Source organism: Coregonus lavaretus (assembly GCF_964263955.1).
Source record: "Coregonus lavaretus genome assembly, contig: HAP1_SCAFFOLD_156, whole genome shotgun sequence".
Classification (NCBI taxonomy): domain Eukaryota; kingdom Metazoa; phylum Chordata; class Actinopteri; order Salmoniformes; family Salmonidae; genus Coregonus; species Coregonus lavaretus.
The window spans coordinates 288,682-312,628 of record NW_028164304.1 but is presented as its reverse complement, the minus strand read 5'-3'; the positions used below and the strand labels follow the sequence as shown (position 1 = coordinate 312,628).

The following is a 23,947-nucleotide window of genomic DNA, read 5'->3' as shown; positions in this document are numbered from 1 at the left end:
CCCTGCTAGGCTGCAGCTGCACTGCTTCTTGGGCCCATACCCTTGATCATACATTACTACTAAGTTGTATAATTTAATACTATACACTTTTGCAACAGTTCCTGTAATGTCATGCTATGTAGACCTACACGTGAGAAAACAGCCTTATGTGTGATGCACCTAATTATCAAGGGTAGACAAAATGCTGAACATAATGTATAGCCTACTTCTTCCACACCAATAAGAATACATTGTTACACTGGATCAGTACATTTTGTATGAAATTCAATGCACAAAATGTTTTTAGTGTGTCGAAGGTAGCCATCAACCAGTAGTGGGCAGTGTTGCAAAGCTACGAAAACAAATGTCTGCAGTATTTTCTTCCTGCTTCGCAAATAAATTTCCGGTCACAACCTCCCCAGTTCTTTTCCGCCAGCCCAAGCCAACATGGTGGGTATTTGACAAAATTGAATACATCACAATCTGTTTCAATCCTTGTCTCTTATCAGTTCCAAACACGTCTACAAACATGTCAAATGTTAATTAAAATACGATACATTTTCACAAATATTTATTTGGGATTTGTTGCATTTTATTTACCAGTTTCTTGTGTCGTTTCTCTAGCTATGTTGTGAATGTAGCCAGCTAGCTTACCCGTAGCTAGCACAAGATCTTTCAATCTAGTCTGCTACACTGGTCTGCTAGCGAGCTGACCACTATCTATATAAACTAGCGGGCTAGTTGCATTTACGGGTCGTGTAGTAAGTAGTTCAGCTGTCTAGCGTCTGGTAAGAATGACTTGTTAGCTGGATATAGCTATGGTTGTTTAGCTAGTTATGTTATTAGCTAACTAGCTGCTTACCTAGCTATCTTGCCATCCATACCAGTGTAGTTAACTAAAGTTATTTTATATCTTCTGGTCAATCGTCTTGTGGTGGTCTGCTAGCCAGCCAGGAATTAATGGTTGATGTAAAAGTTACTTGTCACTCAAGGAGTTCTAGCTAGCTATCTACGGTCAAGACGAAACAGTTGGCACTATGCATCTAGCTAGCTATGCATATTCTGTTTAATATTGTTCCAGGAGTTGTGCTTGCAGGGCTAGTTTGCATTAAGCTACCAGTTGTCAGTGGTTAAAACAATTCCAAGTGAACATGAAGAATTGCAGTGATGTTGTGTAGTAGTTACAGATATGTGAGTGAATGTTAGCAATTAAAGGTATTGTCTCAAGAAACTGGTGTGGTTCTGTCATTAACAAGCTGATGATCTTCCCAACAGGGACGAGTCAGGACAAAGACGGTGAAAAAGGCCGCCAGGGTCATCATTGAGAAGTACTACACCCGGCTGGGCAGTGACTTCCACGTCAACAAGAGGGTGTGTGAGGAGATAGCCATCATCCCCAGCAAGAAGCTGCGCAACAAGATCTCTGGGTGAGTGAATGCTCCGATACAAGCTTGTGTCACTTTCAGGCTTCAGACCACCAATGCCACTTTCACATGATCATGCCGACCCAAATCATACTGTGCTCCCTCAGATATTTTCTAACACATTGTAGTTTCCAGCACGGTTCCAGCATCTGTGGCGTGTCTGTAACCAGGCCAGTGCAGTACAGCTAGGCTCAGTACTTTTAGAAGGGTGCAAGTCTGACCAAATGAAGGCTTACTATCTTGTGGCTTCAAGGAGCTTGTGTTGCAGGCTGCTTAGCTCCACGTCCAACAGCCTTGTCTTAAAACAGGGGCCTTTTTTGCTTTGGCTTACAGACAGAATAATGTAGAGAAAGGGTAGACCTACGTCTAGCAGCTGCTATTCTTGGTTCAGTTGGTTGGAGCTGGAGCATGACGCTGGCAATGTCAAGGTTGTGGATTCAGTTCCTGCATGGATATCTTATTCATAATATGATTGTGGTGAACTGCTTTGAAGAACTCTTTGTAATAGATGTGTTGTGTTCCTGTATGTTTGTGCACATCTGTTTTTCAGTTGTTTTAAGATGTTATAAGAACAGTGCTATTATTTGAAGGAATACTATTGGCTCAGTAGTTGAACACTTGTGCTCAGTTCATTCTCAATGATAGTTGACCTCTAGTCTCCATGTCGAAGTCAGAGATATTTGGCCTGACTGTAGACAAGTGGTGTTGCAATATTGGGCTTGTTGCACGTTTAATAATTGTCTGATCCCAATGTAGGTTATTTGCTTCCTGAGCCATCATGCAGAAATTGGCCTTTTTCTTGTTGCAAATATACAAGTAGGTAAAAGCCTTTCTGATTGAAGTCCTATTATGATTATCTGAGTGTTTGTGGCGTTGTTTTGTTTGTTTTTCTCAAATGAACCCAGCCTGCTTCTGGGGTGAGGTTGTCTTGGTAACGTGAGGCCCTGTGCCTCATTCATCATCTGCTTGAGAACTGTCCCTGTACAGTAGGTGTAGGCCTAGTTGTTCTTGACCATAGTCCGTGATCTTTGCCACTTACCAATAAAAGGGATTGGAAAGAGACGCTCAAATTGTAGTGTCTGTTGGTGCGCGCTTGGGCTGTGTTTAGACAGGCAGCCCAATTCTGATCATTTTGCCACTAATTGGTCTTTTGACCAATCACATCAGATCGTTTCACGTCAGATATTTTTCAAAGCTGGTCTGATTGGTCAAAAGACCAATTGGTGGACAAAAAAAGATCAGAATTGGGCTGCCTGTCTAAACACAGCCTTAGCCTTTTCTCAGTGACTTGTATAGAACAGGGAAACAAACTAGTGGAGGGTCCCGTGTAGCTCAGTTGGTAGAGCATGGCGCTTGCAACGCCAGGGTTGTGGGTTCGATTCCCACGGGGGACCATGCACTCACTAACTGTAAGTCGCTCTGGTTAAGAGCGTCTGCTAAATGACTAAAATGTAAATGTATACAAATCCAGCTGTCTGTGACCCCAAGCAGCGGAGCTATGTGAGGCACTGTTGAAATTCCCCCTCTTTAGCTCAAGTCAGTTAATTGTCATAGAGTTAAAGAATACAATGTCAGTTAACCGCTGCAAGGCCTCCCTGTCTAATCAAACATCATGAAACATGTTCAGGTTGTTTTACGGACTCGATCTTAGTTATGTCACTCGTCTGTCATGTCTCTCCTCTTAGAGAAGACCTCTAGAATGACACCATTTATTCCCCCGCAACCTTTTCCCTCTCACTCACTCATCCCCATGGTGCTGGCACATGAGGCAGCACCACTACTTCTCAAACTACTAGCACCCAAAATCAATGGTGGGGCAGTCTTACCTTAGCCGCCCACTGTGGGTGCAGGCTTTTGCTACAGCCAAGCAGTGACACACCTGCTTCTACCAATCGGAAACCTTGGTTGAAAACTATGATTAGGGGATTACTAGAATCAGGTTTCTTATTGTTTAGAAGGCCAGGATGTAAGAGAGCCCTAAATCCAAGCACTAGTTTACTGACCTCAGTCTACTCTATACTGCTCTGTTCTAAGTACCCATCTGTGTACACCCCCAAGGGCTTATCTCTGTCGTTGTTGCACACAACCGACTGCAAAATCACCAGGAAATCAGCTCAGTGATTTTTTTTCATGTAGGAAATCTTTTCCCAAGTATTCCCACGCATAAATAGAGGCATATGTGAGCCCAAATCGCACTGTATCGTCTGTGTAAAATACCCCTGTTGTGTTCTGTATTCTCCACTTATGTCCCATGTGTCCCTCAGGTATGTGACCCATCTGATGAAGCGTATCCAGAGGGGCCCTGTCAGAGGCATCTCCATCAAGCTGCAGGAGGAGGAGAGGGAGAGGAGGGACAACTACGTCCCAGAGGTCAGTGGGGTTCCTCAATCATTTACCTCTGAGCCATGCATTTAGAGAGTTGGGACGTTGAGGTTTCTGCATTATGATGCATTTACATGACACCACAACATTCAACGGCAGCCATGTTAGCCCCCGCTTTAATAAAATGACATGGGGGATGTTTAAACAATGCTATGGAACTGAATGTCTACAATTAGAACAGTTGGCCCAACTCTCTAAATACAGTGACTTTGGAAAGTACGTTACAGCCTTGTTCTAAAATGTATTTTAAAAATGTACATCCCTTAGCAATCTACAGACAATACCCCATAATGACAAAGCGAAAACAGGTTTTTAGGAATGTTTGCAAATGTATTAAAAATAAAAAACAGATACCTTATTTACGTATGTATTCAGACCCTTTGCTATGAGATTCAAATTGAGCTCAGGTGCATCCTGTTTCCATTGATCATCCTTTAGATGTTTCTACAACTTGATTGGAGTCCACCTGTGGTAAATTCAATTGATTGGACATGATTTGGAATGCACACACCTGTCTATATAAGGTCCCACAGTTGACAGTGCATGTCAGAGCAAAAACCAAGCCATGAGGTCGAAGGAATTGTCGGTAGAGCTCTGAGACAGCATTGTGTCGAGGCACAGATTTGGGGAAGGGTACCAAAAAATGTCTGCAGCATTCAAGGTCCACAGTGGCCTCCATCATTCTTAAATGGAAGTAGCTTGGAACCACCAAGACTCTTCCTAGAGCTGGCCGCCCGGCCAAACTGAGCAATCGGGGGAGAAGGGTCTTGGTCAGGGAAGTGACCAAGAACCTGATGGTCACTCTGACAGAGCTCTAGAGTTCCTCTGTGGAGATGGGAGAACCTTCCAGAAGGACAACCATCTCTGCAGCACTCCACCAATCAGGCCTTAATGGTAGAGTGGCCAGACGGAAGTCACTCTTCAGTAAAAGACACATGACAGCCCGCTTGGTGTTTTCCAAAAGGCACCTAAAGACTCTCAGACCATGAGAAACAAGATTCTCTGGTCTGATGAAATCAAGATTAAACTCTTTGGCCTGAATGCCAAGCTTCACGTCTCGAGGAAACCTGGTACCATCCCTATGGTGAAACCTGGCACCATCCCTATGGTGAAGCATGGTGGTGGCAGCATCATGCTGTGGGGATGCTTTTCAGCAGCAGGGACTGGGAGACTAGTCAAGATTGAGGCAAATATGAACGGAGCAAAGTACAGAGAGATCCTTGATGAAAACCTGCTCCAGAGCGCTCAGGTCCTCAGACTGGGGCGACGGTTCACCTTCCAACAGGACAACGACTCTAAGCACATAAATTAGTAAACATTTCTAAAAAACTGTTTTTGCTTTGTCATTATGGGGTATTGTGTGTAGATTGATGAGGGGAAAAAACTATTTAATAAATTTTAGAATAAGGCAGTAATGTAACAAAATGTGGAAAAAGTCAAGGGGTCTGAATACTTTACGAAGGCACTGTATATGTCTCAGGTTTACCTTGCAGTTTGGTCCTTCATCTTGCGTCAGATAACTTGAGAAATGTCCTTGCTGATTGTGATGATATCTATAAGGTTGTAATTTGGTGCATACCTGTATCGAAAGTGGCTGTGGCATGGTTGTTGCCAGGTCATTGATAATGCAGGAAGATAGAACTGACAGATTTTCCCTGTGTTTGTCGGGCTGTCTATCCCTCTCAAACCCTGTATCTTTCAGACACTCATCATACTCGGGTCTGTCTTGAGAACACTCACTACTGATAGGTTCCTATGAGATCCACTGTAAAGCTGATGGTCTTTGTTTGTGTCTGTAGGTGTCTGCTCTGGACCAGGAGATCATCGAGGTGGATCCCGACACCAAAGAGATGCTGAAGCTGCTGGTAAGATCTAAACCTCACTTCTCAGATATCACTGCCTACCTACAGTCTTAGTCTAAACGTGACGTTTTCTTGTTACAACATGCACGATTTTTCATACTGTACTTTTTAATCTCTATTGTATTGCTGTTTGTTTCTGTTACTCTTTGCCAGTGCTTGTGGATTGAGTACTCTGACCTCATCCGGCAACAATGTAGCCTATCTCACACTGGCCATTACTTAACAGAGCAGACCGTTTATACAACATATGTTTATTATGCCAAGCCCCCACCGTACGAGTTTGGAGCGATAGTGGCACAATTCACGTGTTGCAGATGATCTTTAATGATCTTTAGATTGGTTATGAAAACCAGGAGCTCATTAGTCGCACTGTGTGGCAGGGTCCATACTATTTACTGCAAGCTCGAATGCACGCATACACACACACACACACACTGGGCTGGTCATAGTGATTAGTGCAGTATTTGTCTGTCGTAGCTCTGTACTTTTCCTGCTGTGTGAACACCACTACAAGGGAGATTTCACAAGATCGTCTGTGGCCAATAGAAATGCACATTTAGATATGATAATTGTATCTGATGTCTATCAGATTTAGATATACTTTTTCACGCTGTAGTTTTGATGTAGTGAACTACTTTAAACACTTTCTCTGATAGTTAATTCTCTTATAGTTTATCTTATATTGCTCTGTATTACAGTAGCTTTACTGTAGCTCAACTTCTTCTGCTGTGAAGTAATTGGTAGCTTGGTAAACTACATTTTTACAGTAGCTTCCCCAACACTGAGTACAAGTAGAGCACTGGAAAGCTTTTCCGTCTTTGCTGGGCACAGTCAGTGTTACCTTCCTATGATGGACCTCAGAATGTCTGTATTTGGGGTGAATGTAATGCTCATTAGAGCTAGATGAGGAATTGTTTGACTAATTATTTCATTCTTTCCTCTGTTAGGACTTCGGCAGCCTGTCCAACCTGCAGGTCACCCAACCTACCGTTGGCATGAACTTCAAAACACCCAGGGGAGTGTAAACGCGTTTCATATATCTCTGTCAATAAAGAGAAGTTGAAAGGAAACACTGTGGCGTCTCTTCTGCGAGGTCACACTATGCAATATCTTAACAAGCGTTAACCGGCGATAGCAGACACTCGCATAGCGAATCTCCCGTGTGGCTCAGTTGGTAGAGCGTGGCACTTGCAATGCCAGGATTGTGGGTTCGATTCCCACGCGGGACCAGAACGCTCTGGATAAGTGTCTGCTAAATGACTAAAATATAAATAAAGCAGATGTTTTGGCGGTGTCGGAGGTAGAACTGCGTTGGAGCCGTCAAATCGGTGAGCAGCTGCTCTTGCAATCATTGTCACGAAGCCACACCTGCCCCACACTCGTTAGAAGTTCAGAACAAGAAAGTGTAAGTTATATAGCAATAATTGCGCTCAAATTGAAAAATGATGATTTTGAGCATCCTAAATAATCGAGGTGTAGATTATCGATGCTGCTAATAGTAATGTCTGCTTTAGGTATAATGCCAGGGGCTGCTGTGGATTTGACCACTCTAAAGCAGTTCCACTTCCCGACAATGCCAAACAACCGCTATGCGGATGTCGGCTAAAGGGGATGTGATTGAATAGAGCCCCAGGGTCAGGATGCAATCCGATTGTGGATAATTGCAGCTTTTATAGACTATTTCCGATTGAGCCGACCTATGCAGCGTTTACCGTGAACGTGGGTACATTAACTAAAAGCTGCAATGCCTATAACCCGTGATCGGATTGAATCCCGGGCTAAAACAATCGTACTACCAGACTCCATATCAACTCTGTAAGAGGATCCATCTCAATACTCTGAAGATCCATCTCAATATTGTCTAAGGGGGTTTTCACACTTGGTCCCTTTCAGACAATTTTTGTGAACTCCGCCGGTTCGCTTAATTTTTTGTCCAGTGTGAACACGCCAAAGGAACTCGGACCCCTCAAAAGAGCCCCCGAAGTGAACCGAACTGAGACCATCTCGAGAGGTTGTCTTGAATTCGGTTCGCTTGAATTTCTCAGTCCCAGTCCCTTGTTTAGGGCAATGTGAACACAAAGCTCCCCAGGTTCCCACCCGCTAGACTAATGCAACACTGTTTCCCCTGCCATAACCCCTCACACGCAGACATCTTTTGGTGCTGTTTTGGATATTGATTTGTGATTGGCCAAAATGTGTTTTTAGTTCAGATAATTGTTTTGCTATATTGATCTATAGGCTAAGAGAGCTTCATAAACTGATTATTTGAGTGTGGGGTTTGAATAGTGTGAGAAGACAACATTTGGTGAGAATCAGAACATAGGGTATAAAATCAATTCTAGTTCTTAAAGGTGCAGTAGCCTAGATTGGGTGTACAATTTTCAATTACAGCATTATTTAATCTGCAGTTATCCTTCTATTTATTGATGCCAATAATATTTACATGTTAATAGTATCTTCTGATTACAATTGTCGCATCTTTTAACTAAATGCAATCTATTAGCTTCCAAAAATGTGTGTATATATAGCTGTCCGATAACACGTTCTGATGGAATGACTCATCCTGCATATTGGTGTATTGAGTGAATGTTCCTTTCTAAACATAGCAATGTGAATGCAAAGAGGACTCTGACCTAAAAAAAAAAAAAAAGAGGGGAAGTGAACTGGCAAAAGAGTTGTCCTCATTCAAAGGCAAGGGCAGTGTGAATAGAGAACCGTTATTTTGCTATTCCCCCCCAGTAATTACACCTGAAGTTACTTTACAAGTAGCCAAATCCTATGTAACACTTATCAATGATGTACCTAGGCAAACATTACATATACTATGCTTTGTACCAGGGTGTTTTCTCTTTAACACACCTATGACCCAGAAGCCTCATTTATAACTGTTGCTAACATCCTGATCTTGTCCACATCGGATTGTACCCACATTTCCAGACATTTGTCTACAAAATGTATTAAAATGTATTTTATCCGTCCGCATTGTGAACAAATTTCCTGGTCCCTCCATGTATCCAAATTGACCGATTTTTCAAAATAAAATGTATTTTGAGACATATTGATGCCATAAGTCAACCGTGCCAACATTCAATGATTTAAGGCTGGTGTGACTTGTTTCACTGCCAAGATCCTTACACATTCGTAAAGATATCCAGACAAAGCGTGCCCGACTACCTTCGGAGGTGGTCAGGAAGCTCTGATCAATTATATGACAGTCTTTTAATCTTCTACACCGGTCTAAAAATGTGGGCACAATCCGAATGTGGACAAGATTAGAACACATTAGCACCAGATATACAGTGGGGGGAAAAAGTATTTAGTCAGCCACCAATTGCGCAAGTTCTCCCACTTAAAAAGATGAGGCCTGTAATTTTCATCATAGGTACACGTCAACTATGACAGACAATGATAAAAAAAATTCTCCAGAAAATCACATTGTAGGATTTTTAATGAATTTATTTGCAAATTATGGTGGAAAATAAGTATTTGGTCAATAACAAAAGTTTCTCAATACTTTGTTATACCCTTTGTTGACAATGACACAGGTCAAACGTTTTCTGTAAGTCTTCACAAGGTTTTCACACACTGTTGCTGGTATTTTGGCCCATTCCTCCATGCAGATCTCCTCTAGAGCAGTGATGTTTTGGGGCTGTCGCTGGGCAACACGGACTTTCAACTCCCTCCAAAGATTTTCTATGGGGTTGAGATCTGGAGACTGGCTAGACCACTCCAGGACCTTGAAATGCTTCTTACGAAGCCACTCCTTTGTTGCCCGGGCGGTGTGTTTGGGATCATTGTTATGCTGAAAGACCCAGCCACGTTTCATCTTCAATGCCCTTGCTGATGGAAGGAGGTTTTCACTCAAAATCTCACGATACATGGCCCCATTCATTCTTTCCTTTACACGGATCAGTCGTCCTGGTCCCTTTGCAGAAAAACAGCTCCAAAGCATGATGTTTCCACCCCCATGCTTCACAGTAGGTATGGTGTTATTTGGATGCAACTCAGCATTCTTTGTCCTCCAAACACGACGAGTTGAGTTTTTACCAAAAAGTTATATTTTGGTTTCATCTGACCATATGACATTCTCCCAATCCTCTTCTAGATCATCCAAATGCACTCTAGCAAACTTCAGACGGGCCTGGACATGTACTGGCTTAAGCAGGGGGACACGTCTGGCACTGCAGGATTTGAGTCCCTGGCGGCGTAGTGTGTTACTGATGGTAGGCTTTGTTACTTTGGTCCCAGCTCTCTGCAGGTCATTCACTAGGTCCCCCCCGTGTGGTTCTGGGATTTTTGCTCACCGTTCTTGTGATCATTTTGACCCCACGGGGTGAGATCTTGCGTGGAGCCCCAGATCGAGGGAGATTATCAGTGGTCTTGTATGTCTTCCATTTCCTAATAATTGCTCCCACAGTTGATTTCTTCAAACCAAGCTGCTTACCTATTGCAGATTCAGTCTTCCCAGCCTGGTGCAGGTCTACAATTTTGATTCTGGTGTCCTTTGACAGCTCTTTTGTCTTGGCCATAGTGGAGTTTGGAGTGTGACTGTTTGAGGTTGTGGACAGGTGTCTTTTATACTGATAACAAGTTCAAACAGGTGCCATTAATACAGCTAATGAGTGGAGGACAGAGGAGCCTCTTAAAGAAGAAGTTACAGGTCTGTGAGAGCCAGAAATCTTCCTTGTTTGTAGGTGACCAAATACTTATTTTACACCATCATTTGCAAATAAATTCATAAAAAAATCCTACAATGTGATTTTCTGGATTTTTTTTTCTAAATTTGTCTGTCATAGTTGACGTGTACCTATGATGAAAATTACAGGCCTCTCATCTTTTTAAATGGGAGAACTTGCACAATTGGTGGCTGACTAAATACTTTTTTCCCCCACTGTAAATGGGGATAGTGTGTCAAGTATGCCCCTTTTGGGACAAGTGCTAGTTACAACATTGAGGAAAGATTGAGATTTTGGCATGTGTTCTAGTTGGTATCCATTTCAGCAACTTGTAACGAATGATGTGCCTTCAGACTTATTCCACATTTTGTTACAGCCTGAATTCAAAATCAATTAAATCAATGTATTTTTCCTCACCCATCTACACACAATACCTCAATGACAAAGTGAAAACATGTTTTTAGAAATGTTTGCAAATTTATTGAAAATGAAATACAATTTACGTAAGTATTCACACCTCTTTGCTCTGACACTCTAAATTGAGCATCCAATTTCCTTTGATCATCCTTGAGATGTCACTACAACTTGGAGTCTCCTTTGGACTTGATTTAGAAAGAAACGCCTGTCTGTACAGTACAAGGTCCCACAGTTGACAGTGCATGTCAGAGCAGAAACTATACCATGAAGTCCAAGGAACTGTCCGTAGATCTGAGAGAATTGTGATGAGACATATTTGGGGAAGGGTATAAAACTATTTCTAGAGTGTTGAACGTTTCCAAGAACAGTGATCTACATCATTGGGAAATTGAAAAAAATATGGAACTACCCAGCCTTCCTAGAGCTGGCCTTCTAACCAAACTGAGCAACCAGGCAAGGATCTTTGTCAGGGAGGTGACCAAGAACCCAATGACAAAACTACAGCGTTCCTTGGCTGAGATGGGAGAACATGCCAGAAGGACAAGTCTTCACCAATCTGGGCTTTATGGGGGAGTGGCCAGACAAGCCACTCCTGAGAAAAAGGCACATGACCACACGCCTGGAGTTTGCAAAAAGGCACGTGAAAGACAGATGATAAGGCAAAAGACTGGTCTGAGATGATTTAACGCTTTGGCCTCAATTCAAAGAGCCATGTCTGGAGAAAACCAGGCACAGCTCCAGTGGCGTGTATTAATGGATGCCAAGGGAAGCCAGGCTTCCCAAAAAAATTGACCAATAAAAACAGATTTTATTTCGTAGCTCTGTTTCATAATTTGCCTTCAGTTCGCAAGAGGCTGAATGTATCACAGGAGGAAAGCATCAGAGCGCGCGAAACAGCGCCGTTCTGTCTCTCTAGGTGTAGGCCATCTATCTGATGCGGTCTGGTCCAAACAAGTATGACATTGTTGCCGCCCGTAACATTGAAGGCAAGCCAGCAAGGATCTGGCCTCCCGTGACAAAAACAGTATTTAAAAAATGACCCAATCAGCATTGAGCTCAACTGTGAATGGTCCTGGCGCCCCCCCCCCCCAAAAAAAGTGTCAAGGGAAGCCAGCTTGGATTTGGCATCAAATCCCATTGAGAGCATACATCATTGACAGAAAAACTTAAATTGTTGCATCTTGTGTTAGCCATGGATGGAGACAGGGATTTGTAAATTAGCCATGGATGGAGACAGGGATTTGGACTTGCGGTTTTACTTATTTCTCCGTACTGGCCAATGTTTATAACTGCGATTCTGATCCAACCATTAATTCAGAAATTGTTTTGCCTATGGCCTGAGAGGATGGAAGTTCAATATGTAGCTAGATGTAGAAGGCTAATGTTAACTAGCTAACATTGCCCATGAATGAAAGTTAGGCGAGCAAGCATTTTAGCCAGGTAGCCTACGACAACAAAAATAAGTGTGTATTATATGACAGTGATAGACCGAGGATGGCATTTTTCTACAAGTAGGGTGAGTCATGTTTTTCTACTTGCACGAACACAGAACCATCGACAGCCACATATTTAGCTTACGTTGATTGGACTAAATCGTTTTTGGCATCTTTTAGTTGTCACTGTTAGACTAAGCAGAGGTGCTGGAATGGTGTAGGCGGCTCCTGTTTTCTTTGCGACTTGCGGTAACTGTGGTCCGAAGATGTCAGAAACATTAACTTGCTTGACCATGCAACTGTCTGTTACTGTACATGCTTTGTGGACTTCACTGGACAGAGGTTGCTATCCGGTGTGATTAAACAAAGGTTAATCGAATTTATTCTGCCACTGTCTCGGCTTTTAGGCTTATGTATCACGGTCGCAAGGCATATGAACTAACAGGTTATATAGCAAATGCAATTATCACAACACATAGGTTGTTATATGGCTTTTTGGGGGGCGGGAAGGGGGGCTTGGCTTCCCCTTGATTCCACACACCGCTACTGCACAGCTCATCACCCGTCTAACACCATCCCTACCTTGAAGCATGGTGGTGGCAGCGTCATGCTAGGGGGAGGCTTTTCTGCAGCAGAGACTGGTACGGATGAAGGGAACAATGAATGAGCCAAATCCTTGATGTGAATGTACAAAAATATCTATAAACATATTTTCTAAGTCATTATGGGGTGGTTTGTAGACAGGTGAGAATCTATTTAACCTATTTTTAATTCAGGCTGTAACTAAATGTGGAATAAGGGGTAAGTACACTTTCTGAAGGCAATCATTGTTACCTCAAATTTCAGATCATCCCCAGCTGTTTCATGATGTAAGTAGCGTAACAATGAGTCATCACAAGCCACATTTTAAAAAACTAACCATCTTTAAATCCACTTAATTTCTAAGGTAATGTCACACAAGAGCAATGCACAAATTCATGGAAATAAATCAGACAAGATTGTAGTATAAGAGTAAGACCAGAAGCAACAAGTAATGCTTAAACACCTTTATTGTGCCCAATCTGAACATAATCCACATCAGTAAGTAGCAGCAAAGAGACCACAGTGAGGTAGACTTTCAAAACTCTAAAAAGCAGCTGGGCTAAGACAAGCTCAGCATGAGTAACTTGATGGGGGGAAAAAAAGACGCTAGTCTTTGGCACACAGCTCAATATGCATATATCCAACTGGAACAAGGAAGGCAATGGGGTAAGAAAGCACAGGGAAAGCTGTGTTCGGTCTACTCCAGCTCTTGGTATGTTTTTAGCAAAGTGGAAGTTCTACATTCAACAGGAAACAAGCAGCTGCTCATATCTGGGCTCAGAGCCCCTCTGTTCATGTACAAAAACAGTGATAAAAAATCACTGCCACCCTCTCCTAAAGTGCAAATTAAAAAGTGCAACAATAAAACTACGTAACTTACAATCAAAATGTCAATGTCCGTTCCAGTCTCAGTAAAGATCCATCCAATTGATTGAAAAACATGATGGAAACCCAGTTGAAGCAGTGTCCAGCAACGTTAGGCTTTATGAACAGGCCCAACACCACAAGCAAAGTAATGCTTCAACACCTTTATTTGTGCCCATTCAGTAGAACAGGGGTGGTCCTGGAGCGCCGCAGGCACTTCATGTTTTGGATTTTAACCAACCTAGAAGACCAGGTGTGTTGAATTTAGGAAATCACTGAACTGATCAATTAGCTCAGTTGGTCAGGTGTGGTGCCTAGTTGGAACAATATCCTGTAGACCTTGCGACACTCCAGGAACAGGGTTGCATACCCCTGCAGTAGAACACCGGTAGGGAGAACAAATCTACCACCAGCCCCAGACTAATACTTTGGGGTGAGGAAAAACCAAGGGGAGGGAAAAAATTAAAAAGCCGCCAGGTAGAATTCGGTTCCAAATTTCCTTGTCATGACTTAAAACCGTTTGTGTACAAATTAGTAAAAAACTGCGTAAAAATGTCTGAAATGCGACTGGTTAAATGAAGCCCAACTCATCTTCCAAAGTAAAAAACACCAGCTGGCTTGCACAGGAAAAACAGTAAGCCAACTGGGGGTGGGGGCGAAGGGGTGGAACAATTTGAAGGCACTGTATGGTATCTACCAATGAATGGCAATGAGACGTGCATGATCGCTCCTTAATATGCAACGCATGTAAAACAAATCAAAAAAACGTAAGGATAAGAAAAAAAAACAAAGCAAGGCATTTTCATCTACTTCTGAACCCTGGCCTGAATCACGTCTCGTCTGGCCACAAGTCGGGGAAACTGCATAAGGAAGTGTGGGGGCCCCTGACTATCCCAAAAAGGTCACTGTGCATAGTGCCAACGTGAACAAGTAAACAGCAAAAAGTAGCAAGTGCAGCAGTAGACTTTTCTACAGTGTTTCTCCCCCAGTCCTGGTGGGAGTGCCATTGTGCCCCTGGTGTCGCGGGCAGCTGGACACTCGTGCTCTGCGGACGCCCTCTGTGTGTCCTCACCCGTGAGGTGTGGGGCTCTCTCCACCCCCTCGCTGGACTCCTCTGCTCTAGCTGGAGTCCCTGTTCTTCTGGTTGCGCATCAGGGGCCGGTGGTTGCTCAGGAGGTCCATGGAGTGCTGCCAGTGCCAGCAGGAGCGACAGTAGTACTTGAAGCAGGCCTGGGGAGAACACAGGCAAGCCAGGCAGTAGTGAGCGCTCTGTGGCGAACATGCATGTGCGTCATTGATGTTCCTAAACATTTATCACTTACACAAATGTACGCTTCCTGAATAAAGGCTTAGTAGGAGGCCTTAGTGGATATATACATACTTAAACATGATTAGTTAGACCAGAAATTGTACTCCTAGCTTCACGTCAAAACAAAGTCATAACACACCTGGTCCCTGCAGAAGAACGGCCCGGGTTGGCGACTGCACACTTGGCACATGGAGTCCTCCAGGTAGGGGTCAATCTGAACCTGAGAAAGGACATTATCACAGTGCTTAGTATTCAGACCATTGAGAGAAGGGAATAATTACACAGCCCAATTAGAGGAGCTGAATTCTTCAATAATAAACCATAATCCACTTAAAAATATAAAACGCAACATGTTTCATGAGCTGAAATAAAAGATCCCTGAAAATGTTCCATACGCACAAAAAGCTTATTTCTCTCTGTTAGTGAGCATTTCTCCTTTGCCAAGATAATCCATCCACCTGTCAGGTGTGGCATATCTAGAAGCTGATTAAACAGCATGATCATTACACAGGTGCACCTTGTGCTGGGACAAAAGGTCACTAAAATGTGCAGTTTGTCACAACACAATGCCACAGATGTCTCAAGTTGATGGAGCATGCAATTGGCATACTGACTGCAGGAATATCCACCACAGCTGTTTCCAGATAATTGAATGTTCATTTCTCTACCATAAGCTGCCTCCAACGTCGTTTTAGAGCATTTGGCAGTACATCCAACTGGCCTCAACCGCAGACCATGTGTATGGCATCGTGTGGGCGAGCGTTGTGAAGAGAGTGCCACATGGTGGCGGTGGGGTTACGTATGGGCAGGCATAAGCTACGGACAACTAACAGTAGCATTTTATCAATTGGCAATTTGAATGCACAAAAATACAGTGACGGACGAGATCCTAAGGCCCATTGTGAAGCCCATTGTTTAATAAGGCATCTGACCAACAGACTGATCTGTATTCCCAGTCATGTGAAATTCATAGATTAGGGTCTAATGAATGACTGATTTCCTCACATGAACTCTAACCTCGGTAAAATCTTTGAAATTGTTGCGTTTATATTTTTGTTCAGTATAGTTGAAAGCAGTCACTGCTGTTCAAGTCTTAAAATCAGGCGCATTCGGCTCTTACCTTCTTTGTAAACTTGGGGGTTTTGATCTCCACAAACGCTGCACACACAGCCTTCAGGTAACTGCGCTGGTTGTTGAAGGTGACACGCCCAGACCCTGTACATTATGAGGTTCAGGTGAAAGGGAAGGATTGATACCATTACCACCCCCCTCTACTGGATAAAAAGCTCAACTGGAACTCAGTGAGTGGAACCAGCCAGTCTTCAACGCAAGGTCACACCCAGACAGCAATAGGCTACTTCTCAAATTTTAAACCCTTTTTACCTCCGCAGTTGTCACAAAATGCTCTACAGATACCCAGCCTAAAACCCCAAAGAGCAAGCAATGCAGAACCTGTCAATGTACATTACACACTTAATGACCGCTGCATTTCAGACAGTTACAGAACACACCATGGACATTCACAATAAAGCTACATCAACCAATATAATCCTACAGTCGTGGCTAGTTGGTGCCAGTCTTTCAACAGTAATGAGGAATCTCTCACCTATCGGGTACTTGTGCTTGTCGGTGTCAATCCCAGCATACATCACTCCGCCAAACAGGTCATTCATGATGCTGGCCAGGGCCTCTGCGTTGAGCATGCCGTGCAAAGCGCCCACAAACACAGTCTTGCTGGGGTCCAGGCGCTGGGAGGGGCAGCGCACGTAGTTACTGTCCGAGATCACCCAGGGAATCACCTGCACCTGTGGGATCAGAGAGAAGGGGAAGAGGGTCAAGGGTAGCAATAGTCTAGCAGTGTCTTTCTTCCTCAACATTTCACATGTTATGTGAAACGTTTGGTTGTGGATATCCTATGTTCACATGAAATATTTGCCTCCAAGCCCTTTCACACTAAACCAGTGGTTTTCAAAACCTCACCAGGGACCCCCAGATGTTTCACAATGTTGTTGTAGCCCTGAACTAGCTCATCTACTAAGCTAACAAATATTTTTTATTAAGGCGCACACTTCTGGGAGAAGGGTAGAGAATTTGAACGCAGTTTGTCAAAACCCCCTGGCTGCAGTCACTAGGACCCCCTCCCCCCACTCACATCCTTGCAGCGCATCCTGCGGCTAGACATCTTGAAGTAGTATTCTCCGTTCTCCTCAGGGTGGAGCAGGTCCTGGGTGCAGGCATGGAGCAGTGCACGAACAGACTTCTCGTTCTCAAACACAAGGTAAACGTAGCCTACAGCAGAGCACAGCAGAGCGTGAACACCAAGCCAACTGACAGACGTAGTGAGTTTGCTAGTCTATTATGGGTCAAGAGTAATAATATGGTGGATGTGAGCAAAGACATTCCAATACGTGTTGCTCATAGTTTATTCTCAATTGTTAGTGAGTCCTCAAGTGATACAATCCACTCTGACCTCCATTCTGAAGCCAGGGAGGTAAACAGCTCATCAAACTCATTCTCAACATGACAACATGGTAGACCAAGAAACCCAGAATATTCCACTTCTTGCATGTGTGTGTGGAGTAGGGTTTGTTGGAACCATTGAGTGACCAAGTACACTTATGTCTAAACTCACCGTCCCACTACGTGCCCAGTGCCCACCACTGTGCCACCTTAGAACCGTAAGGAAGAGTAAATATCCTACCAGCCTGTCATTACCTTTGGGCATATTACCTTTGGGAGGGCAGCGAGGATGCTTGCCATCCTTACCGGGCCACTCCACACTCAGAGGGCCGTAGCCACTGAAAGTGTTGATCAGACCAGCTGGAGAGAAGAGCAAAGGGTCAGCAGAAGGTGTCAAAGACCAGTAATAGGTCAGTTAAACAGAAATAGTGTTCTGTGAACCCAATCTGATTCAAGATTGTTTAACATTGTTCCTCCCTTTCCAAATGTGCATCCACACTAAAATAAGATCAAATTAGAGCCAATTTAATGCCATGGAGCTGGTCAAACAGCCGTACCTTCAGTGATATCCCAGGGTACTCCTCCCAGGAAGACCTTGTAGGAGTACAGAGGGTTCTTGTTGTTGCGGGGAGGCAGCTGTCCACTCCAGGTGAAGGTGGCTTCATTTACAGCTGAAGGGATAGTCAAGACTGAGCTGGTTAACAGCAGTAGAACACAAGGACGTATAGATTAAAAAGAAAGCTCAACGTGTTAGCATTGTTGTCCCATACCAGCCGCCTGCCTGTGCAGGCGGGCCTCCCTCTCGATGCTGAAGGGGTCGTCGGGAGTCTCCAGCAGGTCCAGGCTTGGCCATATTGATGCCCCGGGCCAGCGGCGGGACAGGGCCGTAGCAGAGCTGGTGGCGCTGGGCGGTGGGGTGAGAGGGGAGCCGTGGTCCTGGTAGTCCAGCCTGGAGCCCAGAGAGCTCAGCCTCATAGAGTCCTTCTGCATGCTGGACATGAGGAAAGGTAGGGGGGGAGAGATCCTCAGGGAGGACTGGTCAGGGGGAGGGGGTTACAGGAGATATTCCTTCAGATCAGCAGAAAGGCCATAAATCTTCATAAATTGCTCTGTGGCAAAACAAAATGTGATATGACCTTGATCAACAAACTAAAAGTCTAACCCTCAACAATGAAGATGAAAATCTAAACCGCGACAATCATTGAGTGAAATGTATGTCAAATGCATATCACTGTAAATTACATCAATTCAAAAACCACATCCCAAGTTTACAAACGTACACCCACCCCCCCCACGTACACAGATACTTACGAGCAGGTCTGAGAGGTGGTCCGAGCCGGAGCTGAAGCCACTGGTTTCAGAGTCTACAGGGCTGCTGGAGCGCGAGTCCAGGAAGGAGCGAGAGTCCAGACGGCTGGTCATGCGCGCCATGCCGGGGAACTTTTCCAGGAAGTCAGCTGCCGTGCCCATGGGCTCGCTGGGGGGGTGGTAGCCAAGGGGCTTGCCCAGGATCTGGCCCAGGGGACTGCCCAGCATGTCCAGCACTGAGACCACAACAGCATGTTTGTCAGATCTTCCAACTAGCAGCATCAGAGGCTGAAGCTGATATAAGGTTATTCAACCAGCACTAAACACTTTACCTGCTAGATCATCCATTTCACAGCTCCCAGATTAGGAGAACATAAAACCAGCAGATAGTTAAAGAAACCTGATATGATCTTCATGTGACTCATTTCTAATGTATAGGGAATCCACACTATGCTATAGGGTCCACACTGTCAATAACAGGAACATTCTGGGAGCCCATTTTTATCAACTGGTTACAAAATGGATGCTTCCGAGTGAGCAATTGTGACTGGTAAACCATTACGCTTTAGCATAGTGGCCATCTGTCCATTCCAGATTCCAGTTTCTAACACTATGACTAGACAGACTCAGCATTTCAGCCGATCAGCCAAGCAGAGCCATTTTAAAACATTCCTAAATAGTTTCATTGAACTCCTGGTGCCAAGACGCTGAAAGGATTGAGATAATACACCATAAGGCTAAAACCAGAGAACAAGGCAAGGTTAAAAGACTCATGTCTTGTTATAGTTGTTATGCAATATTCCATAATGAAACGTATATGTCTAACGCCCCATCACAACAACTAGCATGGTCACTAACCTACTGCATTAAAACACTATTGGTTGTAAGGAGCTTGGCAAGCCCTGATCATTGGGCTGGGCTGCCAACGCAGACAGGATCAGCTGACACCCACGCAGACAGGATCAGCTGACACCCACGCCAAATATATACTGTGGATCTGTAGCGGTCCCAGTGGGCAGTGCTGTTAACGAGGTTGTGTCTGGGACGGTATGGATATGTTGTGATGCAATCTCGTCACAAGAACTGGGTCAGTACAAAGTGAGAGGGGAAGGGACACTGCATGGAGGCAGGGGAATGTCATTAAGCTAAAACATGAAATGAGATATTACGTAAGACAATATTGAATAGAATATTCCCCAAGACAAATAATTATGTAAAAGGTTCTTGAGGCAAGTACATTCACGCCTTCATCTTTAGGGGAAAATGCAGAATTTAACAAGTCAATTAAGCAGGGACCCTGCTGAATATCTGAAAAACAAGTTGATGAAAGGGTCACCCCGTTTGTGGACATAAACAGCAGGTTCAGACGAGGACAAACTGCCACATCATTCACTACAACAGCCTGATGAAACAGATCTCCATCTAGGGATGACAATAGCTCAGTATCAAATCATTCAAATACTTCAGACCAAACCCAAGAGAAACACCTCAGATGCTGACATCTGAACTGAAGTCATTACTGAGAATACAGGATACTGTCTCAAAACCAGAGCAAGTTACATTGGCACAACGTCATACAAAAATCTACATAGGCTATAGTATTCACTATATCCAATGTGAAGTAGGACTAGACACTAGCAGTCTATTCCCAGCACATTGGAACAGGTAGTACAGTAGAACTAGCAGGACAGTCAAAGCATTTATGTTAATGTACTTCCTGTCTTTACTTCATTTGACACATTGTCAACAGTAAGTATTCACTACACAGGAAGTATTTCAGTACTCACTGGAGGTAGAGCTGGTGTGGGCCTGGGAAGCAGCGGTGGTGTGTGCGTCCGTGTCATGGCTGCTCCAGGGGCGCTCCCAGCCGGACAGGCTGAGGGACTGGAGGCCCAGACCCAGGTCGTTGACATCTGGCAGGCCTCTGGAGGAGCCCTCGTGGGGAGAGCCTCCGCTGCCACCGACACTGCTGCTGGGGAAGAGCATCCTGCTGCCCACTGCAGCCAGCTCCGATTCCTGCAGGTCTGTGGACGAACGAGGAGAGAGCGAATGAACAGTTAGGCACCCTGCATCTGCCTGAGGGAAGAGGGTGTCGAGTGAAATGGCTTCTCCTTCCCAAAAACAAAATCTTACTGATAGAAATGAAGTCAGACTGTAGCGACCCTTCCCTGCATTGTGATCAGGGGGCGAACCTGCTGCGACTGCCCGGTGCAACTGCCATGCATTTCCATCTGCATCACTGACCGACTTAGCATGTGACCTGACTGCTGATTCACTCGCACCCCCCTGCTAATGACATCAGCTCCACTGCCACCCCCCTTCCGTTTCCTCTAACTGGGTAATGAAAAATTCCAGTTGGAGATATTCGCAGGCTGATAGAACTCCCCCGGCACAGCGTCTGTCAGTGTTGGCGGTGGCAGCCAGCTGCTGCTAACAGTGGCTCTAGCCTAGTTTCCTGAGTGAGCCGGCAGAGAGTGAGAGAGAGATGAGGCAGAGAGGGAGGGTGACTATCAGAGAGAGGGGTGTGGTAATACGCTAGCTGCAGGGGAGGAGGGGGCACAGAGCAGAAATCCCTGGTGTATTGAGCTGGCTGGCCCACCCTCCCAGATTTGCCAGTGTCCCACAGAGAAGCTATAGTAGCAGCAGCTGACTGATCAGAAGTAGGAGGACGGGGTGATTTGCACCGCCAGCTTGCCCCATCGCACTTCAGGGCTGGACAGCCTCCAACTGCTAGCTACAGACCTGATTCAGCAACTCCAGGCAGGGCAGAGGAGAGGGGTGGTGGAGGGGGATAGGCCATCATTGAAGCTTCGTTTCTAGCTGGATTAATGTCGCCGACTGACTCAATAGTTTACAATGCATCATTTACACCCAATCTCATCAAGGAGTGATTGTTGTAACCTGTGTAAAATGTGCAAGTAAATCAAAATTATAAAATGACTTGTTTTGAGAAAATCTCAACATTTCAGCATAAAAACCAACTATACTAGCCTGTGATAATTAAAATATGGCCCAAGTCTGGTTACACAGTTGTATGGAAGGTTCATAATAAAGGGATGACAATGTGGTCAAAACCCATTGGTGCCAACTGAATTGAAGTGTAAGACATTTTGCAGCCTGGTGTCAGACTAGACGTAACATAGTAAATGTAAATCCGGGATGCAAATGAGTATGATATCATGTTTGGTACGGTTACATAAGACAAATGGTTACTTAACGTGGTTGGTCGGGGTCGATGGGTTGGCGTATAACTCGAACGTCTAGCAACCCAAAGGTTGTGAGTTCAAATCTCACTGACAACTTCAACATTTCAGCAACTTTCCAACTACTTAGCATGTTTGCTAACCCTTCCCCTAACCCTTTAACGTAACTCCTAAACTTAACCCTAACCCAGCTAACATTAGCCAGCTAGCTAACATTAGCCACCTAGCCAAAATTCATAACATATCATACATTTAGCAAATTGGTAATTATTGTACAGTTTTGCAAATTCGTAACATTGTGCGTTTTACAAATTCGTAACATATCATCCAAAATAGGTGATGACATCCACGAATTAATACATACCATACGAATCGTAACATTAAATGGAGTGTGTCGGATTTACTTACAGAATACGAAATGCTCTGAGACCAAGTTGCATTTGCCTTATATTAAGAACTATGAGTGTAACAATGTTACAAATTATAATCCAATTATCTTGTCAATTCATTAAAAACTAAAAAGTGACCAAGTTTGGTGGCCTAGTGAGTACTGACTGATTTTAAAAGAAATCTATCAGGTTAAATACAGTAGAATTGCAGTGTCTGTGAGAGTCTTGGCAAAGACCTCAAGCTCTGGAAAGCTTAGACTACAAGTGCTGCAATGCTGCAGACGGTGCAGCATGAATCAGCTGTTCCCACAATTATGACAAAGCTGTGGTGTGGACTACAAAACTTTAGCCATTAAAAAAGGGAAATTGTATGTTTAGTATGCTAATAGTTTCCCCTTTACTGCCACTGACAACAAGCATACCAATGTGTCATCCCAATGTACACGTGCAGCGAGAAAGAGTTTACCGGTCAGGAGCATGTCTAGCTTTCCCTTGGTGCCGGATGTTGTGCACACACCAGTAAAATCCAGAGAGTTGCCCAACATGGTGTTCATTCTACGATATATGTCCGCGTTACTGCAAGTGGACAAGGCTGGTGATTCGGGTGCCCAATTGTCATGGGGTCTAAATTCGTCTTTCTAGAAATGACAAGAGAACAGACTTGTTAAAATATCACTTTGATGTAATTCAAGTAAGGTTTTTTTACATTTTAAATTAACAAATATAGGGCTTTGTAGGCTACACCGATCACCCTGGATAATACATATTCTAGGTTCATTTTCAGGCAAAAAAAGTCCCGATATTGGCTTTTTGTCCATTTTATATATATTTAGGCCTAAACCTATTAGGCTAGCAGTAGCGGCCTACTTTTAATTGTAGCCTAGGCCTATATGCTTTTCATGTGCTACTGTTATTGTTTGAAAGACAAAAACCATTGAGCGAAAATATAACTATTCGTTGGGTTTTTCTTACCAATGAAAACGCCATGGTAGGAAACGTCTAACAGAAATGTTTCAAACAACCGTAACCTAAGTCGAGGTCATACTTATGAATGCAGCCGGTAGACAATTAGCCACATTGATTAGTAAACGTATGCCTATCCAATCAGGTGATTTGGGCGGTACCATTGCCAAGTACTTATGCTGCGTTCATAACCAAGTGGGAAGATGATATTTACCACATACGGCCAGGAGAGAACACTGCCCCCTCTCATTGAAGCTGCGGAAGTTCAATGCCGACTGCGGTATCTCATGCATTGTTCGCAGAAAACAGGATCCCCCATCACAGTGAATGGAAAAATGTCAATCTTCGTGTAAATATTTTTTTTTTTCAAAGACAGTCATCCCGCCTATAATTGCTTATAATACACCAGATGTATGTCCTTGAATCAATTATTTTAAAATTGCACACAGAAGAAGATTTATAAGGATAATTTAGTTGCTAATGGCAGCCACAGGGGTGAAAGTAAGGCGGTACAGTCAGGTAAGGCGTCCCGGCAAAATAAAACATGAGCCTATCACAATAAACTGTTGGCTATTACACCATTATTTATCATTACCGCAAGTCAGATGCATGAAAAAATTGTGAATGTACTTGAAAACGGGTGGTATAGCCTACACTCCAAAATGCAATGTAGTTCGATGAGAACACTGACATTTT

The 23,947-nt window shown here is 44.0% G+C and overlaps 2 protein-coding genes across 2 annotated transcripts; one reads left to right on the top strand and one right to left on the bottom strand.

The window, feature by feature from the left end:
- Positions 1 to 388: 388 nt before the first annotated feature.
- Positions 389 to 6,717, top strand: LOC311117227 (small ribosomal subunit protein eS17-like). Its single transcript, XM_084192204.1, has 5 exons — positions 389 to 429; positions 1,255 to 1,406; positions 3,668 to 3,773; positions 5,585 to 5,650; positions 6,595 to 6,717. The coding sequence occupies exons 1-5, from the start codon at positions 427 to 429 to the stop codon at positions 6,670 to 6,672; spliced, it is 405 nt and encodes a 134-aa protein (XP_084048330.1). The 5' UTR covers positions 389 to 426; the 3' UTR covers positions 6,673 to 6,717.
- An 8,021-nt stretch (positions 6,718 to 14,738) lies between these two features.
- On the bottom strand, positions 14,739 to 23,544 carry LOC311117216 (cytoplasmic polyadenylation element-binding protein 1-like; the record flags this gene model as incomplete). Its single annotated transcript, XM_084192193.1, has 11 exons — positions 14,739 to 14,849; positions 15,068 to 15,148; positions 16,049 to 16,143; positions 16,535 to 16,733; positions 17,081 to 17,217; positions 17,644 to 17,748; positions 17,946 to 18,059; positions 18,159 to 18,423; positions 18,700 to 18,932; positions 20,484 to 20,720; positions 23,466 to 23,544. The coding sequence occupies 11 exons, from the start codon at positions 23,542 to 23,544 to the stop codon at positions 14,739 to 14,741; spliced, it is 1,656 nt and encodes a 551-aa protein (XP_084048319.1).
- Between the last annotated feature and the right edge of the window lie 403 nt (positions 23,545 to 23,947).